Raw genomic sequence first — 21,906 nt, forward strand, 5'->3', positions numbered from 1 at the left:
ATCCAAGTGGCGGTCTACAAAGACTCATAGTTGGATGTCAAGCATCTCAACAGGATCTACAGAGCCAAAGGCAAATCGAATCCTCAAGCACACTTAAGGTGAGCAACATCAACTACTATTAAGGTAATTTTGAATCATGCAAAGATAGATTATTCATCATAATTTTCTACTCTTTAAAGTCTCAAAAAATTAAGAAAACAAATATGACCAAAGACACATTAATGAAAGAAGACTTCAAAAAGGTTAAAGTGTCATTCGAGGGCAACCTAGCCGAACAATTGACACGACGAAAAATGTATGGCTTTAAACCTGAGTTGCTCAGGCCTCAAAATTATCTCAACTCGATGAGTTCGTGTGGCAGTCAGACCTGTTGCTCGGAATTATCCCAACTCGGTAAGTCGACAAAACAATTGAACCTATGACTTCAAAACCCATGTTGCTCAGAGTTATCCCAACCCGGAGAGTCGGTACGGTAATTAATCGCACGACTTCAAATTTTTTAGTTGCTTGGAATTATCCCAACTCAAAGAGTTGACGTGACGCCGAGTCACAACGAGTATAAACTTGAAGAACCATAGCTTTAAGTTTGACGTGACGCCAAGTCACCACAACTATAAACACGAAGAGCCATAACTTTAAAGTCGACGGGCCAGTGAATCAATGCGACTATAAACTCGAAGAGCCATAACTCTAAAGTCGATGTGGCGTTAAATCACCGCAAATATAAACTCAAAGAGCCATAGCTCTAAAGTTGACGTGCCATCAAGTCACCATGACTGTAAACTCAGAGAGTGGTAATTCTAAAGTGATGCGCATCATAAGTAAAAGTCCCTTGCTCTCAAAGAAGCTATCGCTTCATAATCTAAAAGCTCTTGCTCACTAAAAAGATCGCGTTTCACAAACAAAGAGCTTTTACTTTAAACCAATTCACCTAGAGATACCAATTCTCAACTTAAAGAGTCGTCGTGACGATGAGTCTACGAGTAAGAACTTTTGTTTTAAACCAAGTTGCATGAAGTCGTCGACTCTCAACTCAAAGAGTCAATATGATGCCTAGTCTATGATAAGGAATTTGAATTTCACTCTTAACCAAGTTTCATGGGAGTGCCCCTCAAATTCAAAGAGTCGACATGACACTTAGTTTACTACTAAATGTCGATGATCTACATTAATTAAGTTGCATTGAGGAAACTCCCAACTCAAGGGGTTGACGAAAATTCAACGATCAATGATTCAAATTTTATCTTGCACGAGGACAACCCACAACTCAAAAAGTCAAAAAAAAAAAAAAAAAATTGTTAAAGTATACCATTTGCTAATCCCAAAGAATGAAAGTTATTCTTAGAACCTTGGATAATCTCATCAATATCCAAGGTCTTAAGAATGGGTATTGTAAGAACAAAAAATATACCCTTCTTAGAGATTAAAAAAATTACAAAATCGAGGCACTGAGATATTACCAAATTAAATTCAACCCTAAGGATCTGATCCAAAAAGGGCAAGTAAAGGTTTGACAAATTTGGCTGAACCCCCTGTATAGTACCCCAAGAGGTTCGGCCTCTTTAACATGTTCTTCATTATAATGCACACCAAGAGGTTCAACCTCTTAGTCTATCCCACCTTACAACTCAATTCTAAGAGGTTCAATCTCCTCAAGGAGCAGACCCCTTCTTATTTTCATCCAAAGGGGGTTCGACCTCCTCAAAGAGTCAATCCCCTTATTATTTTATCCATAAAAGGATCAACATCACCAAGGATTTGACCCCTTGTTATTTCATCCAAAAAAGGTTCGGCCTCTTTAAGGAATTGACCCCTTTTTATTTCATTCTAAGGAGGTTCGACCTCTTTAAAAAGTTGACCCTTTCCATGTCATCTGACCCTTCTCGTTTTCCCTCTAGGTGGGTCGACCAACTTGGCTGACCTCTTTCTAGATGGTTTGACCAACTTGGTTGACCCTCTTTTATTTCCTCTAGAAGTTCGGTCAACATGGTCGAACCCCCCCCCCTTGACCGAACTCCCCCCCCCCCCCCCCCCCCCCCCCCCTCTTAAGTGGATCAACCCCCAAGGTTGACCCTTTTACACGTTTCATTAAGGAGGTCTAGTTCCCAAGGCTGATCCCTCAATGTACTCCAATAAGGTTCGAACCCCAAGGTCGACCCCTCTATGTGTTCCTTCAAGAAAGTCCAGCCCTCTTGGCCAACCCTTCATAATGCACCAACTAAGAGGTTCAGCCCCATTGATAGAACCATTTCCTTAATGTACTCCATGAAAGACAGTTCAGCCAATTAGGACACCTCCTTGACCGACCCCTTTCCTTAATGTGCTCCATGAAAGGTGCTTCATCCAACTTGGTCATCCCCTCTTCTTAACATGTTCCATGATACATGTTTCGCCCAATGTGCCCCTTCACACTACAAGGTTCACCCAAACTTGTCCTTTTACACTAGAAGTTTCAGCCAACATGTCTTTTCATACTACATGGTTCAGTCAAACGCACACCATAACTGGAAGAGGTTCAGCTAACAAGCTCTTTGACCCTTAAAAGACTCGATCAACCACTACAAAATTTTAGGCTTTTAGCGGGGGTCAAAAACCGTTGCAAATACCAAAAAACCGCCGCTATTATTAATAGTGATGGCCACGTGTACCGCCACTATAGGTGGTGTAGCTAAAGGCCATATGAAGCCCTATAGTGGCGGTCAAAAACCACCGCTAATTGATGTATTACCGTCGCTATAGGTATAATGAGACTTATACTGACGGTCAAAAACCGCCGCTAATTGAAATTATTACTGTCGCTATAAATATAAATGAGATCTATGTTGACGGCCACAAACTGCCGCTAATTGATTATATTACCGTCACTATAGATATAAATGAGACCTATAGATGGTAGTGACCGCCGCTAATTAATTTTTTACTGTAACTATAAATACGATTTTAAATGCTTATACTGGGGGTAATGGCCGTCGCTAATAAGATATTTTTTAATTTTAAAATTATTTGTAATTAAATACCTATTTTTATAGAACCTATTAATTAAACACAATTACTTAGTAAATCAAATTAGTTAAGAGACAAGTATAACAAAATAATAAGTCGATTGAATTAAGAGTCAATGCTTATGAATCCATGTTTGATGCTTACAAATCCAATGCTTATAAATCCATGTTTGTCACTCAAAAAATAAAAACTATCTATCATGGTTGTTGTTGTTGACACTGATCATTGCCGAGTTGATTGTGCTGCTCATCAACCTGCACTTCATATACATTAATTAAATTAGTCATATCAATAAATATTTATTTATTAATAAAATATTTTAAAACACAACATATTCAATTATCAATAAGAATTGTGAGAATTTACCTTTCTCATTAGAGTAATGATCAATTCCTTAAGTCTTTCCACCTCAGCATCTCTCACAATCTGTTGTTCCTCCAAAGACTCTAGTTTCTCCTTTAATCGAAGTACCTCAGCATCTCTCACAATCTGTTGTTGCATGAACACTTTAGTCTTTTTCTGTCTAAATTGAACTTGTAGCTATTCTCAGTAAAACAGAGAATATTTATTTGTTCATGCAAGATTAGTTTTTGTTGAAATATTTATGGTTTCTTGATTTCTAGGTGATCTCAGGGAATGAGAATATTTGTGATCATTCAGAAGATTATGGATATTGGATTTTTCTTTCTTTGTAAGGAGACACTACTGGATTATGTGTTTAATTAGACTGTTTGAGATTTAAGATCTTTTTTTTTTCTTTTGTTAACGGGGGTACACGATCATACGCCAAAAAATGTTATCATATGTTGTGTAATGAGAAAGAAACCCAAAAAAAGAAAATACATAAACTTAAATACATAGTTTAGCACCAGTGACACAAAATAGAAAAGATGCTATTTATCTCTGACCTCAACTTCTCAAAATCATCATAGGTCAAAAGAATCAATAATGATAACGCCTATAAATTTAAGCAACTTACAGCCAAAACAAGGAAAGGGATGACTTCCACTATAATCAATGTAGATTTTACTCCGATGGCACTGATAAATCCAACGGATCCAAGTACAGAGAGCATAACCACCAGAACTCCAGAAAGACCAAGCAGTTCCTATAATCCAGCGATCAGCACAGAACAATAAGTGCATAAGATCAAAGAATGATATGAAAGTGCTATAAAAGTACCCATTTGGCAGCAAAGATGACAGGTCAAATAAAGGAATACAAAAAAAGGGAAACTAAGATTAATTTATTTAAGTGCATAATTAATGAAAAAGAGTTCAACAGATAAAATCATACCTTTGATGAAATATAGAACGAAGATAAATGAGGTGCATCTCCCAAAGTCAGAGATATGTAAGCAAACATTACAATATAGCTGATCTGAATTCAAGTGGAAAAGAATAATATCCAGTTAAAAAGAAATCCCTTGTCAGAATGAAAGCAGTGTCTTGAAATAATCATGAGTTTTATCCCAACTACTGTGGTTGGCTAAGCAAACCATGTTCACCTTTAAGTATTATAACAAGGAGAAATACCAGTAAGAAATGCATTTAAGGCATTAACCCCAGGAAAGAGCACACACACTCGCACGCGCATGCACACATAAAACACACACACACAAATATTATTTTTTCTAGCCTTTTTCAGGGTTGAATGTGGTAAATGCCTGATGTTTCCTATTATTCCTCCATAGAAAAAATATGGGAAGGAAAAAATCATCAGGGCAGATTGCATGATGTAAAAAACAGGAAGATATTATACAAGTTTTGAGAAAATTCCGCAACCATGCCAACATAATGAATGGAGACCACAATCATTAAAATCGAATATTCTGTTAAAAAGATACGAAATGGTCAACAACTGCATATATATCTCAATAGTTCATCAGGACCAGAAATGGTTTTGCAAAAGAAATCAACCTTTCCTTTCTAAAATATGGAGATAGTGCGCATCTCACTCTTCCATTGCATCTCCTCCTTCGGTAACCTCTACTTTTGTCGTCAATGGAGTTATCTTTGTTGACAGAACCTCTGCAACCATAACATCATAACAGCAAGATCAGACAATCTCTAGATCCTTGTCGGCAGAACAAGAGCGCTTGGACTGAAGTAATGACTAAGGGTTGACAAGTGATGCCAAACTGAATGAATATAAATATATGATGGAAAGTCACTAACCAGTCTGACCCTTGGCAAAAGTATATCCTTTTGAGCTGACGTAAGTACGAGGATTTGGTAACTGGTAGTTCCTCAGGTACTCTTTGTGCCCCTGTTGTTACCAATATAAAGCATTAACATAAATATATATCAGTCCTTTCATAAATTTGTTTATTTTATTGATAGGTAAAATTCCTTTCTTAAATTGCAGATCATTTCTTGTTAATAGTTGACATTGGTGGGTCTTTTACTTTGGGAATTGACTCTAACTTGAGCCCTTTACTAGTCCTTAAGTAGTGATGTGTCTACATTCCAAACTTGATATGTCAATGTGTTGTCACTACTAGATCATGGGATGTCATCTAGAATTACAAGTATCGGTATTCTATCTGAAAGTTATTCACAAGTACCAAAATTTGAACTCATTTCATCTGATGGAAGTAACAAGCATCTACCGTTTTTTGGATTGATGACACAATTTTATTGAACGAGGAAAAGATGATACAAGGAATCATTCCAAAAGGAGAAAAAGCAGATACTAGAGGGGGAAATGACCGAAATGAGAGCAAATAGCTATTTCAGAAATGAAATTTCCCCAGTTACCTACAAATCTTCCCACCCTACTACAAAAAGTTTCATTAGGATTTAGAGTTGCATAAGCTTTGATTAAGAGTTTTCTAACTGGCAGCATCAATTTTTCACATAAACAAGTGATGAATGAGTGTAGATATCATCATGAATCACCCGGAAATGGCTACAGTGTGTTAGTTGAGCATTGACAGATATGATCACATAGTTTCCTTCTGAAATTAAAATAAATTGTTGAATGAAACTATTTGAAAGATTGCCTTAGATGCTTCTCTTCTTCAGAATATATGAATTGTATTATGCAAAATGTATCATCATCAAAACCTTATTCCAAAAATATGGGGTTGGCTAAATTGAGTGCAATGGTATTACATTCCTATACAGCTATAAAGCAGGTACCTAGAATTTCCTGAAGACTTTGCACCAAAAGAACATAAAACCTATAACATTGATGATGATCTCTTGAAGAGAGAGCCTCCTTGCTTTACTCCCACCCCTCACCATTCTCCTCTCTTAGTAGACATCACTCTCCTCCGATTATGAATTGAGTCAAATTTTCACAACCACCTACCAAGAAGAGTTGAATTCATGATTTGAGTTGAATTCATTCTGGTTAGAAAACAATGAAAAAAGAAGAAGATAAGAGCTTTTGATCACCTAACAGAAGATAAGAGCTTCTGTTGTATTTGTGCTAACATATGGTTTTTTCTGCTTTTAGTTCACATTCATATGGTTTGCCCAAATTTGTACTTATTAGAAGTGATTAGTTCTGTTTTCATGTCATGATAAAATTGCTTAAAAATGCTTCTACAGGTGACTATGTACTTTATGAAACTTGCCACTCCAAACACTGAAGAAGCAATTAAACTTGTTGATAAAGTTGGGGGATTTGCGTGGTTGATTCATAAGTATGAGATAGATGGAGCCTCTGCCATAAAGCTGGACCTATCACTGGATACTCCAGTAATTATTGTTCCTCAGAATTCAATGAGTAATGAGTATGAATTTCTTCATATCAGTCCTTATTTTCTGCACATTCATTCACCCTAGATTCCTCTTCTGTTCAAACTCTATGCACAGCGTATTGCTCTAGGTTTCTCTTTTTGTTGGTATTTTCTAGTGTAGAACGACGCATATGTCAAGACTTTTTATCTAGTAAATGTATACTATAAATTTGGGTGCCTACCATGGAATTAGCCAAGTGAGTGGTCCCTATAGCTGTTTAAAATTTATCTCTGGTCTTTTTTCTTTTGGATAGGTAAATGCAATTTTATTAAACTTGGTTGAGGTGACCAATAAGGAACTTCCTGATGCAGATTACAAACTAAAAACTACATACTAGAAAACCGATCTCATCTCCCCGTGAAGTCATAAGAAAAGACTCCATAAAACTACCCAAAGACTTTACACCAAGAAAAAAGAAAACCTTTTATAGACACTGACATATCCCGCAAAGAAGCTTCCTTCTCATCAACACGCGCTGATTCCTACCCCAACATACTGCTAACAGAGCAAGGGACCACCAAATCTGCTTCGCTCCCTTAAAGGGTGCACCTAAGGTTAGCCACTAGTCAAAAAAGTCTCTCATTGATTGTGGAATGCACCCCACCACACCAAAGATGCCTAAAAAATACCCCCAAATCTCCATCGCCGGGGGAGCAAAAATCCCTTCAAATAAGGTGATCCAAAGTGAGCATGCTATCCAAATGAAAAACGCAATCTTAGAGGGCACCTTAGGTCCCCAAATTGCCTTCGTAGCCTATAGAATGTGACCCTGAAAATTTCTAGCAATACATTACCCACCTGCAATAAATGTAGCTTCCATCTGATATAGCCTGTCCCATTCAGGTTTTCTAAATTTAATGTATTAGACACGGATAAATCTATGCCTTTGTTAGACAGTTCATAATCAAGACTACAATTTAAAAGGCCAAAGTATCTAAATACTCCATAGTCTGTTAAGCAATCGAATGCAAGCTCTACTTTTGGATGTAAGGTATTAGAATAATCTACAGTTAGAAATAAGGTGGAACATAAGGGCAGTGTGCGGTCAATGGAATAGCTACACATGGCACATATGCAGCAGGTGGCACTGAGGATCATACAACAAATTATTCTTGTAGCCCAAACTTGAACCATTTTATCCTTTCAGCAAAATCAGGAAGTTATATCAAGCCAATCAGAAAAGTTTATGAATCATGTATTGGGTGAGTCAATTCTACACTTAAGGGATCTCCTATGTGCACCTTCAAATGATCAGTCTTTCTAATGAGGGACCTCCAATGATGGGTCTCACAGCCGCATGTGCACCTATTTATGGTGATGTTGTTGGTAGACTGCGATCAACAATCCACTAGACATATACCAAGCTACATGAAACAAATGTTGTGCTAAGGAAGCACTTTATGTTGCTGTTTTCTGGGTGAATTTAGTGTACAATCAGAGACCATTAGACGATACCTAGTTATGTCCATCCCATGAGAATTGAATTAATCTTAACATAGTCAAACCATTATATAAACAGGGTTAGCCACATGAATTGTCTATGATTTCTCAGTCTACAGAACTGAGAAGAAATAAAAGAAAGAATCTTAACAAGCTAAAGTATATAATACCTGCCGGTATAGTGGTGACTGAAATTTCTTTGTTTGCAGCTTTTGTAGGTTATCTTCAACCTTTCCAATGGTCACTTGCAATGTTTCTCTCTCTAACAAGACAAACCATATTCAAACCGAAATAGGCTTTTAAACCCCAAAACACTCTTATATAGGTGTGAACTCAAAACCAAAAACAAAACTACAACAAAGAAGTTAGAAAGAACAATTGAAACAAGACTTGCAAGTGAAGCAAAATAAAATAGATCCCAAGAGCTCAAATCAGATCCCTAGACAAAAAAAAAAAAAAAAACAACAAGCCACATGCCTTATTCAATTTAATTTTGCACTAGACACATAAATTGAAGATACTCAAATGAAGAAACTTCATACTCAAATCTCGAAACACCTCAAAAACTACTCCAATGAAGATCATATTAACATCACTTACAAGTGAAGGGTTCCTTGTGAACCCAACACCTTAATCAAGAGTCTAATATTTCATTTTTATTTTCTAAAAAAAAGGCTCTTTTCCAAATCAAAGATAATTCCCAAACCTCACTATCTCATTATATTTTCTTTTCATTAACAAAGGACAGAACTAGAGAAAGAAAGATAATCAAAACAAGAACAAAATAGAACACACACCATTACTTCCCTCATAAAAAAAAAGAATGTTTTTTAATGACTTTGTTTGTATTAAATAGTAGGTCAGTCAATGGACGCTTGAAAATCTGAATGCAATTCAAATTTGTATTCGAAATTTTGGATATTATCCAAAAATTCTAGACATCAAATTCAAATTAGTGTTTGCTCATAGATATATGAATAAACACTAGTTTAGAACAAATCCTGTATGAACAAATGAAACAAAATCTGAAATGAAGTAACAAAACAAAAAAATTGCTTACAGAATGAGAATATTTGGGTGAAATGAAGTAATATTTGGGTTGATTTAAAACTATAAATCAAGAAACATCGAGTCAAAAATGCTAAAATCCCTCATAATCGAACCAAAAAAAAAAAAACTCTCAAATCAATTATACAGAATCTGGAGTTTCAGGATTGTGCCTACTAATTGAGTAATCTTGTTTATCTGGATCTCTAAAACCAGCAAATTTTGCTTAGATTCAAGCAATCTCTGTTGAAAATCTCCCACAAATATCGTACATAGATGAAGGACAAAAGCTTAATTCTAAACCATAAATCCATCGAATTCGATGGGAGAAAGAAACCCTAAAAATCTTGTTATAAGAATCATACCTCGTTCGGCCGAGCTCAAAGAGCTACGAAATCTGCGATTTGGATTCTCCAAACTTCAGAGAATGTGAAAATCTACCTTTGTTTTTCAACATTAAGATATCGAGAGAGAGAGAGAGAGAGACCTGTTAGAAGGGGAGTTTCCGCCATTAAATCAAAACCCTAACTATAAAGGAGATGAGAAGAGATTGTTACAGAGAGAGAGAGAGAGAATCTTCACGAAATTTCGTTGATAGGGAGAGAGTGTTTGTACGAAAATCCGTTAGTTTTCGCGCGCAGGTTTTAATTTTTAATACTCTTTATCATAAAAACGTATTCAATAGTGGCGTCTAGTTTGGCCGTCGTGAAAAATGTGTCGCTAAAAGCTTGCATTTTTGTAGTGAACGAGCCCCTCATACTAGGTAGTTTAGCCACCAAGGCCAACCCATTCCCTTGAAAAGCTCCACAAACATTTAAAGGTTTGGTCATCAAGTTCGACCCATCCTCTCAACATTATACACTACATAGTTCAGCTAATCACAGGCTAAGAGAAACCCAAGTAGTAACTAAAGAGGCAACCTTATCTCAAGTTACCCAATAACACAAATTACACATAACGCCTGAAGGAACCACATCTACATAACATGACTGAGTTAACTCGAGAATTGAATAAGCACCAAGTTTCTATTGCCCTTGTTTTCTTCTTTTTACTGTACAACTTATATTAAGCTATAAGTTGATCTCAGAGGCTTCTTGATTGGCACCACACCTGTGTCCTTCCTAGTTATGGCGACTGAGGATTACAACCAACAACTTAGAAACATCACCATAGAAGACAGTTAGAAATTAGAAGCTTCATCGGAGAAGAAGATCGGAGTTGATTATTATTTGTATTTATTATGACATATATCTTGAGGAGTAGGACATCTGAAAAATCACTTACAATTAGATAGTGAAATTTGGGAATAATATATTCTTTTGGGACTTAGTGCACACCCTTATCTTCAAGAATAATATCATTAAAGTTATATTGAAAAGCATTCTTCAAAATAATTCTACCAAAATTTTATATTTTCTATTTTTAAATAAGTTCAAGCATCCAACTTCAAAAAAGAAACGTATCTCTTTCAAGATGTGTGATCAAGAGGGCAACAAAATAAAAATGGGTCTTTTCAAAACACCCCCTGTAAAATTGCTAAGATTAGGTTTACCCCCTTAACCGTAAGTCAACGTTATTTTTTCTTAATGATTTAATTGTGAAATTTTGATGTCTTTTTCAAATTCTGACTTGAGATATTTATGAAAACATGGCCAACTTTTGACGACATTTTAATTAGCAAAACGTGAATTGGTACAATATCAAAGGTTTTAAAGTGATAATTTCATAGATTTAAATTGACAATCTCACAAGTTTCACTATTTTTAGTAAGATCATCACTTTTCAAACAAACGAGATTGCCAATTTGGGGAAAAAAAATTAATGAGTTTGTCACGTTAAACTTGCGGCCTCATCACTTGAAAAACCTGCAATTTTGCACGTTCACGTTTTGGGAATTAAAATGAACAATTAGACAGAATGGTAATTTCGTCAAATTCGGCTCACCTATTGACTTAGTAATTGAAGTATTTAAAAAGCATATTGAAAAAAAAAAAATCAAAATTTGAATATTAAATCATCAAGAAAATGTAACGTTGACTTACGGTCAAGGGGTAAGCCTAATCTTACATTTTGCAAGAGGGTAAACCTAATATCATCAATTTTACAGGAGGGTGTTTGTAAAATAAGTAGAAAATTGAGGAGCAACAATCAATGCCAATGGTAGAATGACATGCAAATTTGAAATATGCGATCTACGTTGGCACATTTTAAATTCGAACATCATTTTTTCATGATAGTTGACCATTCCTTTAAGCTGGAGAGCGGTTTATACATAGTTGGATTATAGGATTTGAGTGTATTGTTTTTACATAAACCAGAGAAATTACTTTTGTTAGATAGAGTTTACTAGCGAATTCGCCACTTTGAAACTTCCAAGCAGCAAATTCATCGTTTTGTAACTTCAAAGCAGCAAAATTAATCATTGTTGGTGATACACGGCTGAAATGAGACTTAAATTACTTATTTTTTCATAGATTTGAGAAAGATCTTGAGGCTTCCTGCTATTCATTGTTTGAAATATCAAGTAATTTATTTATTTATTAATTAATTAAGATACCCCAAAATGCTTATTTCCAAAAAGTGTATTTAATGCACTTTAAGGTGTACCCTAAGGGCACACATTAACAAAACCCATTGGATTATTATGTTGCCGCAAAAATTAATTGCGTTTAAACAATTTTCCCTAAAGTTTACGCATATTATTACTGTGATAAGTAGCAATTAGTTAATCTAATTTTGTAATGTCAAGAGTTTTGATTCCATACACATGGGACCATTGAATCGGTGTAGTTGTATTGGACCAAATTGGCAGCCTAGATTCAATTGACCCATGACTTAACACATCATTATTGCTTTGATTTAAATTTATTAAATGAAACTAATTTGGTTTATTTCTTTTAAAAGATAACATTATGTTTCATTTGGGATTAGAATTTGTACATATACTTGATTTAATTTAATATCCTTTTTTCAACCTTTTTATCTCTTTAAATTTATTTATTAAGTTCTTAACAATACAAATTACGACTTTCCACCAATCTGGGTGGTTTGAATTCAAATCAGCCGGGTTGAGTTATTTACTGGTTGAACCATTTGGGTCAAACACACCAGTCTTTTTTTCAATCCGTTGGTTTAGCTAGATCCGGAAAAAAAATTGCATTAACCACTTAGTTGGGCTTTCAATGGATCAGATATAATTTGGATTGGGTTGATCTGGAGTACGAGTTGGATCGGAGTCAGATCCAACGATCATCATCAAAATAAATCTCAATGGGATATGCATTATCGGGATACATGTAAATCCCAATTACTGGATCTTGTGTTTACACTGACCATGTGTCTTTTCACGAGTCACTTGAGATGGAGAGTTCGTGCATGGAAAGATATAAAATCTCAATTGTTGAAATTTGGATAATAAATCTACTTATAATAAAACTGGATAATTGGATTTTGTGTTTAAATAGCGTAGGATCATGTGTGTTTTCTTGAGTCATTTTTATGAATCATTCATGTTGACTCTTGGGGACCTATTGGATCAAGGACCAATTTGATGATATATTAGTTTAAATAATATCAAATTGGAAAATTTTCTATTTCATAAGGAAGAATTAATCTTTTGCAAGGTTGTACATGTTGTGATCAAGAATTGATGCATCCATGGTTTTTCTTCAATGACGTGTACATATGAATAAATATGTTGAAAACATGTGGCTCTCCAGCAAACAAACGGTTGAGACGTTAATGAGGGATTCACGAGAAAAAACGTATCCCAAATACTAATCTCTAGGATTATTTATTTTTTTCTTTGCACACCCCTTGGGATGGGACTAATTCTTATCTTTACTGTCGCACACCTTGACCCCATTGAAGTTTCTCAACGTGCAACAAAATGAGGTAGTAGGCCACCCACCAACACCTTGGTTCATCAATGGATCAGGTCTGGAGCGGATGTCTACTTGGACTAATAATTTGATAAGGATTGGATCAGGCCTTGAATAATCTGATAAGAATCCAATTGAACCCTTGTTGGGTGAGGTTTTATTTTTATTTTTTTTAAATAGGACCTCAATATTAAGATCCAAATTCGTTGTTAAGAGAAATGCAGTTTTAAGTTACACCACCAAACATTTGATAGATTAGGATTTGATGGGAGAACCAAAAGCAGTTAGTTAGTTATAGTTTTCATAAAGAAGCAACTAAGTATACTAACATAACATATGATGATATTGTTCTATAAATTTATTTATATAAATAGATACATAACTTAAAAGGATCGATGTCTTAATCCACACCTCATGACAACCAAACGGAACAGTCCCCACCATCAATCTTCTAACCCACGCATTCAATCATTCGCTTACCTTACTAACTATAAAGCAACCTCTCTCTCTCTCTCTCTCTCTCTCTCTCTCTCTCTCTCTCTCTCTCTAAATGGACCCACCATATCACTGAAGGACCCATATAGGTATTGGTGCATTATCTAAAACACAATCCTCGTAGACTTTAAATGGACGGATTTCTTGTTTTTTAATTAATAATTGACCCAATGTTTTATAAGGATTGGGATACGTTGAATCAACTTATTGAAATTTATCCTAGAGATAGATGATGCGTCTTCGGGATATGTGTTTTTTTTTTCACAAGTCATAAGATCCCTTAATCATTTTATTAAAAGATGAAATAATTTTATTAAATGATGAAATCATCATTTTAATGATGACCATTAAATATTCATAAGGTTTGAATTCTAACTCTTCCAAAGGGGTATCTCAACGTCTACCCGAGCCATTTTAAGATGAGAGAATGTGTACATTTTTCTATGTTGAATGACTATTTATAGAAGATAAGAAGGATCTTGATTCAATTTGGTTTCCTGATTTATCCTTAATCAAATTAGAAACCTTTAGATTTGAGGTTTTCCTTCTGTCCTAATTTGACTTCATGGATCTTACGTCGAATAAAATATTTCAGATTTTTTGGAATTTAACTTGACCTAGTGCCTTGAAATGATAACGAGTTATTGAGATATAGCTATAGTGGGAGATCACGACTCCCAACCATCCAAGTGTATCTCAATGGGATACTTCCTCATATTTTTTAGAATATATTGCCCAGTTCTTGATCCCAAGATGACATGTGGCATCACCTTAGGCTTTGGTGGTTTTTCTCTCCACGATAGGTCTTTCTATTCATCCATCTACATATAATCCACATCTTCTCATATACATTCATTTCACCAAGCCTTTCACCGAGACTATATGTAGAATTTTGCACATTTCGTGTAAGTCGAAACTAACCTAACAGGAAATTCCACTACCTTATGACTGTAAGATTATATTCACCATTCACCGACAAATAAAGAAAATGGCATATTTTTAGGATTAATTTTATTTTAGAATCTCTAGGCACAATTTCATCTTGGCCATACATTTGGTGATTTGCCTTTTGTGATTACTATTTTTTTAAGAGTCGTGATTTTCTAACACCCCCTCTGACATATACTCTCATACGTTCTTTGACGTGACATGAGTTAGAAAAGTATAAATTTTTCTCGGGATACAAAATTGTACAACCCCATAAATATGGGCAATCGTGTATCCCAAGAAAAAATATCTATGATTTTAGCACATACTACGTCAAGGGGCGTATGGTAGCATATATTAGAGGGGGACATAAAAAAAAACATTATTCTTTTTCTAATAGTCTTTGTTAGTTAAAGTAATTATGTTATGATTGATTATATTTGATATAAGTTTAAAACATGTTTTTTAACATAAAATATATTTGTAGAGGTCTTTTCTGGTCAATCGTCTTAATCTCCTATGAACTATTGTTATTTTACCATTTGCTTGAAAATAAAATTCATGATTTAACATTAGTACTTTATTTTAAATTTAAATATCAGAATTTTATTATTTTGTTACAATTAATTATGAGAGCTTCTATGGCTAATTCTTAGGTCATTTTACATATGAAAGGGGTGGCATTAGCAAAATTTGGTATGGCAATATAATCTCTTAATTAAATGAAACGATAAATAACCCTTTTGACAATCACAAATTTATGTTTTTCTAGAGTTAATTTAAAACAAATGATATAAATTGGTTCCCGTTAGTTAACCATTAACTTTTGTGATTTTTTTTTTTTTTTTCTAAATATAAATCAGTCCAACTAAATTGAATCAATTTGACCATGACTCAACCAAATTGCTAAATTTTCTATTTAATTTTAAGAACAAATGGGAAAATAGAATATATTGTTAATGATATAGGGGATCAAATATTCATGGTCAGTGTGGGCCCAAAAGAACTTTAAATTTCTTGGCCGTGGATCATTGAAATTGCCTCATGGCACTTTTTAATTCTGCGTATATTTTAAATGAATTTAGTTCATACCCTACATAGGTGATTGACAAAATAATCATTAATTCCTAAACTACCCCTACAGTGGACCCATAACCTGATCCATCGACAATTCAATCTTAATCAATTATGCTGTTATTATCTTACTTATTATTAGTTGGGGTATTTCATTAATAAACTTCTATTTAAAGTACATTTTAGTAATTTGACGTAGATTAGTACGGCCTGGGCATACCAGAATCAGATCTCGGACGTGTCTTTTTGTATCCTGTAAAAACCATGTGCTTCGCAAAATTACCAAAAAGCCTCACTCACAGTTATTACGATTGGATATATAGAATAACGAAATTGCCCTTACTTAAAACATTAATTCTCAAACATTTATCACCAATGAAGCAGGCAATGTATGTCGGAAGCTACCCTTTTCAGTCTCAAACAAAAGGACATTTCTAAAGTCCAACATCGTCGGATACTGACGTCCAACCAAAGAATGGGGGTATGACACGTGGTTCAGGAAAAACAAAGAAAAGAAAACGGCATTCTCCTTCTCACGTTTACTGTTCTATTGGTTATTTATCTGTCCAACGACGTTGCACACTAAACTCTTCAATAGAAAATAGCCACGTCAGCATATTGTTATATCCTAACGAAGAACAACTACGAAGCCATGCGTGGGAGTGTAAGTTTGTTAGAAGAATTTTAACGGACTTAGTTCGTTCGTGGTCCCCTCCACAGCAGGCATGTTCCGCTCCAAGAAAACTCTATATAAACCTACTCTCTCTCATCTTTTTCAGCTCGTTTTCCTCTGTCGTTCTTTTCTATCTCTCTGTGTTCTGCGAGAAATCAGAGAGATCCTTCTCTTCCTCTTCGCCGCAGTAAGCTTCTTTAAATCTCAACCGATTAATGAGCTTCTACTAGCTCTCTCTCTTTGTTTTGTAATTTTAGAGATTTTTTTTTTTTGCTTTAGTAAAGATTGTTGTTTATTGTTTCGAATTTATTGGTTTATTATTGTATGTTTTTTTTTTTTTTAAAGATCTTGATCCGATTTGTTAGTTTTTGAAGTTTCTGATTGTGATCTTAAAATTTTCTTGAATTTATTAGGTACGTAAATCAACCTCAATCGATCTGTTTTTCTGCTAATTTTACTTTATTTTTCTATTTGATCCTGTTTTTAATAGTTATTTTTAATTGGATTTTATACTTTAAATTCGTCTGTTTCGTAAAGCTTCGCATCTGACCAGTAAGATCGATTTTTAGAGATTTTCAGTAAACCCTCTCTCGATCAGTTTTTCTGCTAATTTTACTTGTTTTTCACCTTGATCCTGTTTTTAATAGTTGTTAATCGCATTTTTTTTTCTTAAATCCATCTGTTTCGTAAAAGTTTTGCGTCTGATCAGTAAGATCGATATTTAGAGATTTTCAGAAAAATATTTCTCGATCTTTAACTTTCAGTATTAATTTCTTCTGATTCTCTAATCGATCTAGAATTTTCTTGCTTTTTTCAACAAATTAAAAGGAAAAATCACAGAAACATATAATTTTAGTCTCTGTTTCTCTTCAGAGAAATGCAGAGGGACAGTTCTCACGCCTATGGCGGCAATACTGCGACATTTTCATCACCAATTCGATCTCAGAATCAACAGATCTCATCACCGCAAACAATTCCTACAAGCGGATTCACCTCAATCTTTCCTTCAAAAACATCTCTCCCAAGTTCCGTTTCTCTCACTCCCTCTCCTTGCTCTTGCAACGAAGAAAACAACTCTGTCGCCACAGAGACTCGCCTATACCTCGCTCGCCTCACCTTAGAGTACCAAGAACTCTTAGATCGGTACGGATTATGTCTAACTCATCTGCAAGAATCCGCCAAAGAAATCGAATCTCTTCGTCAAGAGAACGCGAAGCTCTCAATAGAAAACAAGGATCTGACCAACCGTTTGTGCCTCTTGACGCAAGCTTCTCTTCAGAATCATTATCTGTCACCTAGTTTTCCGTCTCTGTCGATTATTAACGATTTCCGTAACCTCTCCGTTAGAGATAACGGACGTAACAGTCGCAGTGTTTCGGGTGATATTTCTGAGACCAGTCCTACTAGTGTTATTGTGAACAATAATTTCGAGACCAGAGGTACGGAACGGGTTTCGTTGCCGAAAAGCATATCCGTTCGTTCGAGTGGATACTTGAAGATGACTCAAGATAAAGGAAGTAGCGTGGTCCCGAGTCGTACCAACAGACCTCGTGTGGCGGCTCCAGTCGTCAACGGAACGGTAAAGATTCCACTGAAATTTTTTTCTGATTTTTTATTTTATTTTCATTCTCTTCCATTACAGAAGATTTCAATACTTCCATTTCTTTTTCTCGATCTGCCGTTTGTTTTGTTTTCATAACAATATTAAGGTTTATTTTTTTACGGAGTTTTAATTTATTAGTTTTACACAAATGGAGATATTCTGTGGAAACGGATCGGTAGGAAAGGAATCTTTTCATCTCAGCCGTTGGACATGGCGTTGTTGGATCTTAGAAAAGTCCATTTAATTATAAATAAATTCCTTCAGAGTATTCTGTCAAACAAGAGCCTCAATCGTGGTTTGAGGTTTGTGTTTTCAAACTAGAATTAATAATGAGCATTTTGGTGATTTTGGTTACTTTAGAATTTATATTTGATATTTTTCAATTTTCATATTGTAATATATTGTAAATGCATATTCCGATTTAATCAAATTTTGAATTTTCTCTATTGTTTTTTGAATTATGATTTACTTAAAACTGATAAAATGACATAATTAACCTTATAATGGAGAAGTTTCTTATAGAAGTGAACATAGAAATCATAAAAATAATTAAAATTATTGACGCATTAAGATTCAGTTTAATTATCAATGTCAAATGTTAAGGGTGCAATTATAATTATAAATATTTTTATTCGTAGAGACGAAGACAAGGTATTTACTTAGAACTCATATGTGATTCTATGGTTCGGCCTTTTGGCCCACCATTCATTGGGTCCCACGTAGACTTCTTTTAAGTTTTAACTGCAAAACAGCAATTAAGATCCATTGATTAGGAAATTTCACTTACATGCATAATACGTGCACGTGTCCATTTGTGCTTATACATATTATAGGGAGCTGCTATTGTCACACTAACCTTTTGCTAACGCCAAACCAAAGATGTATGGACCTTGGGTGATTTATATATGAATTGGGGGCATAAACAAAAGTTAATGTGACAATAGAATGTCTCATTATTATATGTGATAATTTTATTATATTTAATTCCTGATAGATGTAATAATAATAATAATAATAATAATAATAATAATTTCATTTGGAGTTTGTATCACAGCAACGTGTATACGTCCATGGCGAGAACAAAGAGGAAGAACCACTGGAACTTGATGTGTACAATCAAGGAATGTTCAAGACAGAGCTATGCAACAAGTGGCAGGAGACTGGCACGTGTCCTTATGGGGACCACTGCCAATTCGCACATGGCATCGATGAGCTTCGCCCCGTCATCCGTCACCCACGCTACAAGACTGAGGTCTGCCGCATTATCCTGTCTGGTGACACGTGTCCATATGGTCACCGCTGCCATTTCCGTCATGCCCTCACTGAGCAGGAGAGGTTCAAGGGAGCTGGTGGTACTGCTTAGATGGAAGTAAGATTCATGATTTCCTGATGTGAATAGAGGGAGAAGAGAAGGACTGGTACATGAATGTTGGGTAAGTTGCGATGTATATAATCAAAACTCGAACAACAATAAGGTCTTAAGAAATAATCATATATAAATATGAAAATAACAAATAATTTTGAAAGATTGGGGGTCTGGGGCTGGTCAGTCTTAGTTTTGGTGGTTTCGTTCTATATTAGTCAGGAAGATAAAATTAGGTGAGTGATCTCTTCTGATTTCTTTTCTGGTAAATAGGATTATTGGCTTCTTTTAATTTTTTCAGGTTATATAAAATGGTAGTTGAAGAGGGTTGGTTTGGTTTGGTTTGTGTATCACTTTTGCTGCCTACATATACTTTTTTCAGTCACCAACCAACCCATTTTGTAATGATGATATTTGATACCGACACAGTAAGCAATATTCATTTGAACCATCATTGCTTATTTACTATGTTTCTATATTATGATTATTTTTTACCATATACTTCATCGTGTTGCAACCTCTATAATATTTCAGGCATCATCATTAATTAATGAAATAAAAATTAAGGTTTTATTAAGAAGTCTAGGATTATTAATTGGGCCTCAAAATCCAAGCCCGAGTAGTTGATTGTAGGGAGAACATTTGCCTAGCAAAAGTTTGACAAGATAATTAGGTGGAACCAAAGAATTCTATTTGCAGGCCAACTTTTAGTATGAAGATGAGGTTAGAAAAATTATAAATTATAATGCATATATTTTGTTGTAATAGAAATTTTATTAAATATTCTTAATCATAAAAAACTAGGGCTAGATTATTTATAGGAATTATCGAGAGAAAAATCTTACATTAAGTAGAAATATTCATCATTTATGTCATCCATCAATTTCTTAGCTCTTGGTTTGATAAATAAAATGATTTTCTATAGAAAACGAGATGATGTAGAAGAAAATCTTAAGAAAGGAGAAAGGATGATTTATTAAAACTCGTACTCTTAGAAAGAAGAAGTGGAAAAGATGAACTACGCACAAACCCTAACAATGTCATGCCATTTTTATCAAAATACCCTTTACTTTGAAAAAATATCTTCAAAATTGCCAAGCAAATTTAACTCGACTCGGTGAGTTTAAAAATATAACATATTAATGAATCTGTGAAGGAAAACACATTCCTTACTAATTTAGTAAGATTTTACTAAGGGTTATTGAGCCCAAATGAATTGTTGTGTTGGCAATCCAACACCATGGCTGATTTCATGTAGAAACTCCGATAAGAAAAAGATAATTCAAAAGACCAATTTTGTTTGAACTTGGTCCAAGGTTCTGAAATTGGATGGCTACTAAACTTCCATTGAACTCCCATATTTAATGGTAAAAATAATCTTTTTTATTGGATTTTTTTTTTTTTTTTTTTTTAAAGTTCATAAACTTTTGTCTTCTACATCCATGTGGCATAAGATCATGTTTTTGGATTCCTTGAGAAATCTTACTAAGCTAGGAAGGCTAGTCTTTCTGAACTGTAAATGAGTTTTTCTTTCTTGATTTTAAATATAAAAATGAGAGATTTATCCAATAGACCTAACTATTGCATTTTTACTCCCTTGGAGTTCTGACTACTCCAAGGGAACCTTACTTTATGGAGTTTGTTACCCAAAAAACCTTACTTTATTAATTTTGTTACCTAGCTAAACTAGGAATGGGGGATCCATATCTTAAAATTCAACTTGATGCGGTTAGTTTGCCGCTCAACATACCTTGGAGTGGATCCTTACCGTATTAATTTGTATCATCCAAAAACATGATCTAATGCCACACGATTATAAAGGATAAAATTCTAAGAATTTTGAAAAATATGGTAATTTTCACTGTTAAGTTTTAGTTTTAAACTTAGGAGTTTGGTAGCCATCTATTTTTAACATCTTCAATCAAGTTCAAAAGGATTTTTTTTTTCTTCTTTCGAATCTGAGTTTTTCCATGAAATCTAGAAGATTGTGGAATTCGATTGGTAGTTTATAATCTATGTGGGCCAAAAGACCCTTACTAAGATTTGAAATCTTCCTAAGTTAGTCATGCTAGACTGATTCATAAAGTAAGGTTTGCTCAATAACAAAATCGATAAAGTAAGAGAGTTTTAGTAATAAAATTGCAAAAGATTGGTCTCCCCAGTAAATCTCTCTATAAAATTGATGTTCCCATTGTTTGAAGCTTTGAGCCTAAAAATTTCATAAGTTCAAAGGTTTTACGAAGAAATGTGGCACCAACAATTTTTTACCTTTCAAAAAAGAATAATGATTTTCTGATGCCCCCTTTGACATACACTTCCTAATGTGGCATGTGCTATAACCAAAAAATTTTCCTCGGGTTACACTGCTGCACATATTTATGGGGATGTACAGTTGTGTATCTTGGGAAAAAAAATCTATATAGATAGTTCTTTGCAGTTGAGTGAATTTCAAATGACCTTTTTCTAGTCTCGCTTCTCACGATTTTATTTCCTTTTTGTATAAGAAGAGTGCCCAACAACCGTTTGACATGTGGCACAAATGACATCAGTAATAAGAGAAACAATTTCTCTCTCTTGCCCATGGTGGAAAATGGAAATTTCCTGATCGAATTACCTTTTTGCATTTAAAAACATAATCTCATGCCACAAGG

General features: G+C 34.6%; 2 protein-coding genes across 3 annotated transcripts; one reads left to right on the top strand and one right to left on the bottom strand.

Annotated features, from left to right (window-relative positions):
- Positions 1 to 3,084: 3,084 nt before the first annotated feature.
- LOC147406212 (uncharacterized) lies at positions 3,085 to 10,213 on the bottom strand. Of its 2 annotated transcripts, XM_086434186.1 has the most exons (9): positions 9,727 to 10,213; positions 9,605 to 9,676; positions 8,363 to 8,454; positions 6,147 to 6,314; positions 5,181 to 5,271; positions 4,300 to 5,033; positions 3,983 to 4,111; positions 3,370 to 3,492; positions 3,085 to 3,257 (listed from the first exon to the last, which is right to left on the bottom strand). In XM_086434186.1, the coding sequence occupies exons 6-9, from the start codon at positions 4,366 to 4,368 to the stop codon at positions 3,201 to 3,203; spliced, it is 378 nt and encodes a 125-aa protein (XP_086290312.1). In that variant the 5' UTR covers positions 4,369 to 5,033; positions 5,181 to 5,271; positions 6,147 to 6,314; positions 8,363 to 8,454; positions 9,605 to 9,676; positions 9,727 to 10,213; the 3' UTR covers positions 3,085 to 3,200. The 2 variants fall into 2 exon arrangements, with proteins under 2 accessions (XP_086290312.1, XP_086290311.1); XM_086434185.1 differs by lacking the exon at positions 6,147 to 6,314 and having other exon boundaries at positions 9,605 to 10,208.
- A 6,126-nt stretch (positions 10,214 to 16,339) lies between these two features.
- On the top strand, positions 16,340 to 19,698 carry LOC147406213 (zinc finger CCCH domain-containing protein 14-like). Its single transcript, XM_086432761.1, has 3 exons — positions 16,340 to 16,476; positions 17,163 to 17,868; positions 18,947 to 19,698. The coding sequence occupies exons 2-3, from the start codon at positions 17,167 to 17,169 to the stop codon at positions 19,253 to 19,255; spliced, it is 1,011 nt and encodes a 336-aa protein (XP_086288887.1). The 5' UTR covers positions 16,340 to 16,476; positions 17,163 to 17,166; the 3' UTR covers positions 19,256 to 19,698.
- The last annotated feature ends 2,208 nt before the right edge of the window (positions 19,699 to 21,906 follow it).

Source organism: Akebia trifoliata, chromosome 3 (genome assembly GCF_017979445.1).
Source record: "Akebia trifoliata isolate Shusen 1 chromosome 3, ASM1797944v1, whole genome shotgun sequence".
NCBI classification, from domain to species: domain Eukaryota; kingdom Viridiplantae; phylum Streptophyta; class Magnoliopsida; order Ranunculales; family Lardizabalaceae; genus Akebia; species Akebia trifoliata.